Source organism: Galeopterus variegatus, unplaced genomic scaffold (assembly GCF_000696425.1).
Source record: "Galeopterus variegatus unplaced genomic scaffold, G_variegatus-3.0.2 Scaffold5086, whole genome shotgun sequence".
NCBI lineage: Eukaryota > Metazoa > Chordata > Mammalia > Dermoptera > Cynocephalidae > Galeopterus > Galeopterus variegatus.
In genome coordinates this window covers 12,368-22,552 of record NW_007731197.1, presented here as the reverse complement: position 1 = coordinate 22,552, position 10,185 = coordinate 12,368, and the positions used below count along the sequence as shown (strand labels likewise).

At 56.8% G+C, this 10,185-nt stretch overlaps 1 protein-coding gene across 2 annotated transcripts; it reads left to right on the top strand.

The window, feature by feature from the left end:
* Window positions 1–22: 22 nt before the first annotated feature.
* CYGB (cytoglobin) lies at window positions 23–9,673 on the top strand. Of its 2 annotated transcripts, none has more exons than XM_008588884.1 (4): window positions 23–257; window positions 5,173–5,404; window positions 5,750–5,913; window positions 8,412–9,673. In XM_008588884.1, the coding sequence occupies exons 1-4, from the start codon at window positions 115–117 to the stop codon at window positions 8,443–8,445; spliced, it is 573 nt and encodes a 190-aa protein (XP_008587106.1). In that variant the 5' UTR covers window positions 23–114; the 3' UTR covers window positions 8,446–9,673. The 2 variants fall into 2 exon arrangements, with proteins under 2 accessions (XP_008587106.1, XP_008587107.1); XM_008588885.1 differs by having other exon boundaries at window positions 5,750–5,925.
* Window positions 9,674–10,185: the final 512 nt, after the last annotated feature.

Sequence of the window (10,185 nt, the reverse complement as noted above, 5' to 3'; positions counted from 1 at the left end):
CCTGCGCTCTGCCCCTCGCCCGCCCGCCGCGCACGCAGCCGGCCCCGGCTCCTGGCGCCCCGCTCCCCGCGCCCCGCCGCCGCCGAGCGAAGCGGGCTGGGCTTGGAGCTGCTTATGGAGAAAGTGCCGGGCGAGATGGAGATTGAGCGCAGGGAGCGGAACGAGGAGCTGTCCGAGGCGGAGAGGAAGGCGGTGCAGGCTACGTGGGCCCGGGTCTATGCCAACTGCGAGGACGTGGGGGTGGCCATCCTGGTCAGGTAGGTGTCGCCCCGGCCCGGCTGGGCCCAGGGCAAGGAGGGCGGCAGCGGCTCCGGCAGAGGCGGGCTCGGCCCGGGTCCGAGCTCCGGCGCCACCTCCGCAGCTGCAATTGGAGCCGGACTGGGGCTGGTTGGGGCGCGGGCAGCGTGGGGCGTCTTGGGTGGGTGAAACCTTGTCTGAGCCCTTCCTGGCTCCGGGTGCGGGGCTTACCAGGAACTAGGAGCCAGACACAGGAGGGCGCCTCGATCCCCCCCTCTCCCCACCTCAGAATCCTCGCTCAGCCAGCGTGCCTTCCTCACCGGCGACCCCAGCCACCCAGCCAAGCTGTTAGGCACACACATTTTATCAGCCTTTCAAAGAGGGCAGTGGGGGCTCCCCATTTTAGAGATGGAAAAACTGAGGCTCAACCGAGAAGGGGGACAAAGAGGAGCAGACCCCTTTCTCCAGCTCAGCTCCTTTCTTTATTCAAAGTCTTCTTGGAAAAACAGAGCATAGAGGTCAGAAGGAATAGACACCCTAAGATCTAGTTTTCCCAGCTGCTCCCTTCCTGCCCCAAAGGAATGGGCCAGCAGGGATCTCCTAGGTGAGGCACAGGTGAGTATAGAAGCAAACCGTCCCCCAGGATACAATCCCTGCTGAGTTTGGTGGCGTGGGGGTGTGAGGAGAGAAGCTTCAGGAGACAGGGTCCAGTCCTGAAACCCACCACCTAGGGAGGAAATGCAGTGTCTTGGGCTCAGGGGTCATTCAGGCACGACATGCCCCTAAGGGACCCACAAACACAGAGTGACACTGCTATTCACACACCTACACAAGTGCACACACACCGTTCTTATGAAGTTGACATCCCCAAGCCACACAAACTAGTAACTGATTATAGCTACAAATCGATGCTCTCTTCCCACACTTGCTGGCCCTTGGGGGTGCAGGCGGAGAGAGCCCAGACCACATTCACCCTCAACCCCCTGTCCTTGGCAAGGGGAAGCTGTAAATCGAGGACCAAGGACCGAGAAGGGCAGTCTCGTTATGTGAGGATGGGGCAAAAGCTCGCTTTAGTACATTCCTGTCTCCTAGTCCCGGCTGGTCTCTGGCTCCTCTTCTCCCCCTTATTCTCTCCCTTCTGCCTCCCCCAAGCCTGGGTCCTACCCAGCTCCATATTGATATGCCTTGATTCCAACTTAGAAACAGGTTTTGGAGGAAAAAGAGCAAGAAGCTCTTTTGAGGAGTTAGAAGAGCATTCCTATGGAAAGGACAGCTATTTCAGCAGCTACTGGGCCCAGAAACACAGCTGGGGGTGGCGGGAAGCTAAGAGGGGGATTGGGATCCTAAAACCTCAGACACTCAGAGACGAAGATCCCCACGTGCGAGCACCCACACAAGCACACAGTGGGTAGCGGAGTCACAGATGCGCCAGACTGCATTCTCAGAGGGCCGCTCTCAGCCATGCATCTCACGCACAGGCCCACCAGGGCTCGGGATGCATCCGGGTGCACACACAGGTCACCAAGAGGAAATGGCTGGGTCCACAGGAACTTGGAGATTTTCTGTCCCAACCCCTACCATGTACCAGTGAGAACACGTAGGGTATATGTCCACAGTCCATCTCCTGAGTGCCACCAAACCTCCGTGGGGGGTGGGGGTGCAGAGGAAGGAATTAAATGGCAGGGCTGCTGTCTCTGGATAGTCTGAGCTCTGGCCAGCTTTTATTTCTCTCTACACCCCCCTTTTAGCTTCCCATTCCTGACTCTTAGAGGAGGCTGGGCCTGGGCTGGGGGAGGTATTTACCGCTGTTCTTTGTATTCAGAGAAAGGCCCACGATTAATCTGAGAAGACCTGAGATAGCAATTGGATCTGGCTTGCTGATAACCCCTTGCCACACTCCCCCTCCAGCCTGGCTCTCTCCAGCATCCCTTCCCCCCACAACCTGGCCTGGCACTGTCTCAGCCACTCCCTGCTGGCCCCAAGTCCCACTGGCTTTTCTCTCCTTTTCCCTTCTCCTCCTGCTGTCTGCCCCAGGGCCTGGCTGGTGGGGAAGGGGTAGAAAGGGGGTAAAAGCAAGACCCATTAGCTTCTCAGGCTCACAAAGGCCTCTCTCCATATCCTGTACCCATCAGTCTTGTCACAATGCCCCGTCTTTCCACCCACAACACACATCCCAGGGACGAGGCCCAGTCAGAGCCTGCAACACTGACCCTCTGACCCATCACTGCCACCGCCTCCCTCCCCACTGGACCAGGCCAGTGCCCTCAGCCCTTATCAGCCCGTGAGACGTTAGCAGGCTTGTGGGGGTCTGAGGTGGACCCCACACTTCCACTCCCTGCCAGGGAGGAGACCAAGAGGGAACGCCCACCCTCCCTCCTGGTTGTAACTCTGACACCTTCCTCCTCACTCAGACAAGCCTATTTCAGGCTCTCTTGGAAGCCCAGATGCCTCTGGAAGCTGAGAAACTCCCCAAGGCTGGCTGCTGAGGCTTCTCCCCGGCAGCACAGGCTGAGACTGGGAGGGTCAGGAGGAAACACGGAGGGGCTGAGGAGAGAAGTCGGGATGAAGGAACAGAGCACATGGCCCCTAGAATCCCCGGACCCAGAAGCAGGGCTCTGGGCCGGGGGTGCCTGGGACTGTCATTTCTCAGAGCCATAATCTGGCGCTAGGTGTTGAGGCAGGAGACTCACCTGGGTCTCAGGCCACTGTCCCCCTGGCACATCAGTCTCTCTAGGCAGTATGGGGAAAGCTGTCAAAGCAGGGACTGCCTGGGCCCCTTCCTGGTGCTGCCATTTACTTTGCTGGGTGACCTCGGGCGTCTGTCCCTAATCCATAAAATGGGGATAAAAACAGGAGGGTATTGCAAAGATTAGTGAGACCATACAGTAAGTGCTTGATAAATGTCCCCTCATCAGTAAGATGAATATAATACCTTCTTAATTATGGCAATTAAATACAATAACATAGCTGCTTTTCAAATTGTAACACACCGGGCAAATATATGTCATTATTTTTATTGCAATTGTAAAAACCCCCAAAATCTGAGACGTTCGTTTAACTCCAGATTGGGTTTTTCATGTTTGCCCCTCATTGCAGTGCTTCTCCAGAAAAATCCAGCGTATTTTCAGACCCGTTGCCCATTTGTTCCCACCCGTGTGTCTGTGCGGCAGTGGGCATGGTAGACTCCTCTCACCCTTCTGCACACAGGGGGGTTGTGAAGTGGTTTGCCCAGGGTCACACTTTGCCTCTGAGGGGGGCCCTCCTGGGTCTCCACATGGATGTGCCCTGGTCACTGTCCGAACCTCACCAGCTGATAGCAGCTTCATCGCCAGAAGGGATGGCCCGGCCAGATGCTCTCTCCACATCTGTTCCGACACATCTGAGACTCGACCCGCAGTCAAAGGGTTTGACAAATTATCAGCTGTCTGATCACAAAGGGGAACACACCAAAAGTGTGAAACAACCTGAGAAACAGGTCCAAGACACTTCATGGTACATTTTCTGAGAACTCAATCAAGTTATGTAAGTTCTGATTGAGTCTATGCGTATGTCTCATATGATGTCCAGCTCTGGTTGGGAGAGGAGATGCAAATGTCATTGTCATTCTGTACACTGCAGGGATCCGGGTCAGGATGATGGGTGACAGGGTGTATGAGACCTGGCCTTTGCCTGTGGGTTTGGGATCCAGTCCAAGAGACTAGGGTGGCAGGGTGACAGACTGAGTGGCACTAGTGGTCTTGGGGGGAAAGCAGTAGCCCAGGGCCAGCCTGGGCACTTTAGGGACAGTCAAGTCTGACATGGGGAATGAGCCAGGAAGGCATCCCACTGCATGGAAAGGAAGGCTGGCCCGCCTGAGGGGTGTTTACCCAATGGTAAGCGAAGCTGTTGGGCCGGAATGGAGATGGCTCAAGTATAGGGGAGAATGTGGACATGAAGCTGGAGAATTGGTGTAGGACAGTTTATAAGTAGCCTGGAATTCCCTGGTTAAGGAGGTCTGACTTTATTAGACAATGGGGAGCCATTGAATGTTTTCGAGCGTGAGAGTGACCTGACGAAAGCAGTATTTTGAGGGCATTAGACAATTCCAGATAATCTGGAGGGGGGAGGGGCTAGAGCTGGGAAGACCCAGGGTCTGCTCCAAGAAGTTTACAGGCTTGTTGGGGAGGTAAGACTTAGTGATATGAAGTGATTACAGAACCACGCCAGGCAGATAAAATCAATCGCCATTTTTAATTAAGTCAACCGATCAATGTTTACTGCAAGCCGAGGAGGGAAGCAGGTAGTGAGGAGGGAAGAGACTGAGCCGGGAGAAGGAGGACTGAGTCTCATTCCTTCTCTTCACTGGCTCAGTGACCTTAGCTAAGTCACTCAGGCCTCACTTTGTTACAAGGAGAGCTCTAACTTTATCACAATACTAGCCGGCCTTTGCTGAGCCCTGTGTGTGTGTGTGTACACTGCGCTGACAGCACACAGTTTCTCATTTCATACTCACTACAACCCGTGAGATAGGAACAGTGATGCCCATTTTATGGATGAGGAAACTGAGGCTCAGAAAAGTTGAATAACTTGCCCAAAGTCACACTGCCCTGTGATTCCAGAACGTGAGCTTGTGCCCTCTCAGCTGTGACCAGAACGGGCCTTGAGGGGTGTAGGATTTGGAAACGAGGCAAGAAGCCAGGAAGGCAGAGGTCTGGGAGCGGAAGCTGCTGGCTTGAGCAAGTCTGGCCAATAGACATGGCAAGGCCTGGGTAGGGGCTGCACATGAGCCAGCTTGGCCAGAGGGTCTGTGTTTGAGGGACAGCAACCTATGGTGGTGTAAACAATTACTGGGGTGGGGTGCTTCTCCAGACCCTGCCCTCTCCCACCATCCCAGCCACTTCAGGGTGGGGCCCTAGGTGGCCGCTGCTTCAGTGTCCACCCCCTCCCGCCTGCCAGGTTCTTTGTGAACTTCCCTTCAGCCAAGCAGTACTTCAGCCAGTTCAAGCACATGGAGGAGCCCCTGGAAATGGAGCGAAGCCCCCAGCTGCGGAAGCATGCCTGCCGGGTCATGGGGGCCCTCAACACTGTCGTGGAGAACCTGCATGACCCCGACAAGGTGTCGTCGGTGCTTGCCCTCGTGGGCAAAGCCCACGCCCTCAAGCACAAGGTGGAGCCCGTGTACTTCAAGGTATGCTGCTGCACGGGTGCTTTCCCCCTCAGCACCCCCACTCTGCTCCAGAGCTCCCCAGGGTCCATGCGACACAGCCACCTGCAGCTTGCAGGCTCTGGGAAGGCTCCCTGGGGCAGCAGAGGTGACTGGTGGGCTGGCCCAGCCTCTTCCCCTGGAGTGGCTGTAACAGAGAGGGGCTGGGTCCAGGGCAGCCCTTGTCTTGAGAACGTCAAGTTCCCAAAGCTGCCAGGCTGTTTTGTTATGAACAATCTCCTTGGCCAAATGTGGGACAGAAGGGGACTAGAGGGCTACGGGAGGCAAGGCACCCAGGCGTTCACTCCCCCTTCCTCTCTTTGTTCCCAGATCCTTTCTGGGGTCATTCTGGAAGTGATCGCCGAGGAATTTGCCAATGACTTCCCACCTGAGACGCAGAGAGCCTGGGCCAAAGTGCGAGGCCTCATCTACAGCCATGTGACTGCTGCCTACAAGGAAGTGGGCTGGGTACAGCAGGTCCCCAACGCCACCACGTGAGGAGGCGGGTGAGGGTGGGCCGGGCAGCATCTCTGCCATGTCCTCTCCTGTCCCCTAGGTCTTCCATCTCTCCTGGGGCCTGGGGAATGACAGCTGGGGTAGGAACACTTTGGGCAGGCCAACTTTGGGGTCTGACATTTAAAAACAGGCGCAATAGGAACCAGCCTTCGAGAAGGCTCCCCTCTGACTTCAGGCCTGCTACTGCCCAGGGCTGTGAGCCCTGAGCAAATCCTCCTTGGGCAGAACCCCCCTTTCCCCAGAGCAAGGGGCACTCAGAGCACCCAAGGCCACAGCTACCTGGACAGAGGCACCACAGGGTCCCGGCGGAAGGTTGGGAAGGTTGGCTCATCAAAATCAGAGGCAGCCCAGGCCAGCTCCGGCCACTTCCTCCCTGGTACCGGTCACATGGGGCTGTTTTTTCATTTACTGCTGACCAGTGCTTCCATCCACCCTTTGACTCAACCAAGGCTGGAGCCAGGAGGATCACAAGGACGTGCACAATGCACACACATGCCCCATCCACACGGGACCTACGTGGGTGTCATTCACACGCATGCTAGTGGAGGGATGTTTACTTCCAGGCTGACCCGGCAGCCAGGCTCCCAGTTTTGGGCCCAGGAGACGGCTTGACTCAAGGAGGGTGGCCAGCCTCAGTGACTGCAGTTGGCTCGGAGCACGCAGGGAGGGCTAGCCCTCAGACGTGGCGGCTGGGAACATTCTGGCCTCCCTGGGCCCCCAAGGGGTGGCTGACTTTGGGAGCTGAATGGAGGGGCGGAGGCAGGGCTGGAGTAGGAAGGAGAGAGGAGCGGAGGCGGGAATGGGAACCAGGGGTCAGCCAGCGGCTCAGGACACGTGTTGTAGAGAAACATTCCCAGCAGTTTCCCATGGAAAAGGCAGCGTCTCCTCTCCAGGCTCTGCGCTGGCCCCCAAGCCTGCCGGACCTCCTGCTCACAGGCCTCTAGGTCCAGCTCTGTGCAGGAGGTCCAGCTCCGTGCAGGAGGTCCCTTGAGGGCGGCAGGGGGCAGTGGAGGGTGGGGGCAGGCCTGCTGCCCTTCCTGCTGCTGACCACACTGTCCCTGAGCTTGCTCCTGCTCCCTTCCCCCGCGTCAGCACCACCCCAGGAGAGCGGAGTCCTCAGGAACTGCTGGCTGCAGCGAGGACAACTCCAGATGTGCACAGCTGGGCCCTGGCCTGCCCAGACCCCGGAGTGGACAGGAAGCAAGCAGATTTTTACCTGCCAGACGAGGGCTCTGGCAGAGCCTGGAGAGCCAGGGTTACCCCCTGCTCCAGCTGTCTCCCAGAAGGGCCAGGGAGGAGCCAGTGGGAGGGAAGGAGAGTGGGGAGTGGGGGGCTTACCCTCCCACCCCACTCCCCAGGCAGACTCTGCCACCAAAGATGAGTTTGTTTACAGCCAGGAGAAAAGACTTCCTGCTCCTAGAGAAAAGGGCTTTTTTACAGGGGCCTAGAGGGACTAGAGAGAGAGCTGGCTGGGCGCAAGCCCCAGTGAATCAGAAACACATGGGCAATGTTCCCCAACACAACGCCCCGTCCCTCCCCTCTCTTGCCCCAGCTGGACCTCAGGGACTTAGATCTCGCCAAACCCCAAGTGTTAAGAAGCTGCCGAAACCTCATCCGCCCTTTTCTGCTCCTTGTGGACTGAATGGAGTTGGGCTATAATGGGAACTGCCTGGGGCCCAGCTGCCTCCCGTCTGGGCCTGAGCACACTCACACAGGCATCACTCCCCAGCTGTCGCGTCGTGGGATTGTCCCCTCATTCCTGTACACCCTCTACCCCAACCCCTGGTCTCCCAGGGGCTCGGGTGTGGGCCCCCAAGAAGGTGTGTCTCTCTGGCCCTAGCCTGCAGACCCACCCTACTGCCAGGGTCCAGATGGGCTCAGAGGGTGGGGTGGAGTTACAGGGCAGAGCTCTAGCAGGCCCCTGTCCAACTTCTCTTGTCACGGAAGCAGCGATGGGCCAGGTGCCACAGTTTATTGAACTGTCTCTGCTTCAGGGTGTGTGTGTCTTTGTGTGGGCGGAGGAGTGGGAGGTTGGGGGAGCTGTGGCGGTCAGTGCAGTGGCGATGTGTGTACAGAGGATAGGGATGGGTGGCCAGAGGAAGGACAAGACAGGCCGGACCGAAAGCACCACATTTCAGGAGTAACAGAAGAGCTCACATTGTGGTGCTGTGCGGTTTGTGAAACACTTTTTTACACAGTTTATGTCACTTGATTCTCATGCAGGTAGGCAAGGCAGACATTATTCACATTTTAGAGAAAAAGATCTGGGGCTCCAGTAGGTCAAGAGACATGCCTGAGGTCACACAGTAGGTTCGCAGCAGAAGGGGACTGGAATTTGGGTCTAATGGGTGCTTTCTGCTGAGTCTCTCAGCAGAAAGTACCCTGCCTTGCCATCCCCCGATCTCTCTCCCTGCCCCCAAGTCCCTGGTCGCTGCCCCTTGTAACCTATTACCTCCATCTCCTATCTTGTCCACAGCCCTCCAGCCACGCTGCCCTCTTCGGGGCCATAGGACCCTCCCCCCCCCCACCCGCTCCCTGGCAGCACTTTGAGCAGAAGGCCAAGTTCTGAAGACCGTCCTTGACCCTCCATATCTGGGTGCCAAGGAAGCTGGAGGAACCCTGACTCATCCTGGAAGGAAGCCTCCACCGTGGCCGCAGTCCCCCTGGAGCTGCTGGGAGGTGGCGCTGGCTGCCTGGATGCTGACCCCAGCATGGCGGGCAGACAGGGGACCCTTCCTCCTTGCAGAGCCGGGCCCACTCTTGTTAGCTTTTCTACTCACTGTTAGAGAGAGACCCAGCTGAGCATCTGGCGGGAAGCAGGGACAGGTGTATGAATCGCTCTGGAAATAAGCCTGCCCCGTTTCTATCTGCCCGACCAGCATGCAGGTCTCCACTTCACCATCTAGACTGTCACGCACACACATCTACCGTATATACAGATATATTCTATATACAACCTCTATATAAATATATATATATACACACACACATACATATCTATAACGTGTATCTGAGGGGTCCAGAAACCTCGGTTCTGCCCACCTGCGTGGGGAGCAGTGAGGGTCCTGGTCATTTCATGATTCCGGGCAGAGAACAGAGTGTTCAGGCAGAGGTGGAGTCACACTGCAGCACAGAGGATCTGGGCCTGGATGGGCAGAGTTGGGGTGACCCAGCCTGCCGGCAAAGTCCAACCCATTCTCTCTAGTCAGCTCCCCACATTCCTGCTTTCCACTTCTAGACAAAAAGGATCTGGCTTCCCCCACCCCCTCCAAGGATTTGGCTCACTGACTTGCTCACTGAAGGGCAGGGCAGAGGGGCCCAGAAGTTCCCCACGGTTGACTGCACTGGGGGAGGGGCCTTAGAAAAGAAACCTCAGATGCCAGCCCCACCTGCCTTTGCCACTGAGACAGCCCTGGGGGGACCCAGGCTGCTCTTACTGATGCCTTTGTCCCACCCCTCAGCTCTGAGGGCCGAGGGCCTTCCCCTCCCCGCCCCTCCTCCTGGCTGGCAGTCGGCCCTGTCCATCCATCTGTGTCAGCCTTGCTGGGGACCCCCATGTGTGACCCTTGGTCACGTGTATTGTCCTCAAGGATGTTTTGCTGCTGTGGCTACTGTGCCTGTGTCCCCTCCTGTCCCATCCTCGTGCAATCACCATGTAACAGCCTGTCCTCCTTTTGTAGTTTCTGATGTTTGTAACCAAACCCAGCTGTGTCATTAAACAGACCCATTCTTGCTGTATCTGTGCACACTCATTCGCTCTTTTCCTGCCTCCTGCCCTTGCCAGCTCCCTTCCTTAGATCTGGGCTCAGACCTTTTTCCTGAAAGGGCCCCCTGCCAAGGGCACCCCCTCACCTATATTTCAGCCTTGGCTGCTCCTGGGCCCCTATCTAAATTGGGGCATTAAGATTGCTGTGGGGCCCAGTTACACAGGTCTGGAAACTAGCAGCTGGGATTTGTGGGGAACAGAGGGGTGTCTGTCCTTGGCAAAAAGTCAGGGACTTTTAAGATTTTGTTCTGGAAATCTCCTAGCAAGGATAGAATACATGAGGAAGGGATCAAGGGAGAGATGTCCAGACAGAATGGCCCTGTTTGTCCCAGCGCTCTAGTGAAAGAGACAAGGATTGAAACTTGACCTTCTAGACCTAAGCAGCGGACATGCCACGTGGAGAGAACTGAGTGCCTGGCCCTGCTGCTCCAGATACATGTGATCAGCCCTAGGGTATTTGAGAAAGGAAGCCCGCTCTCATCAG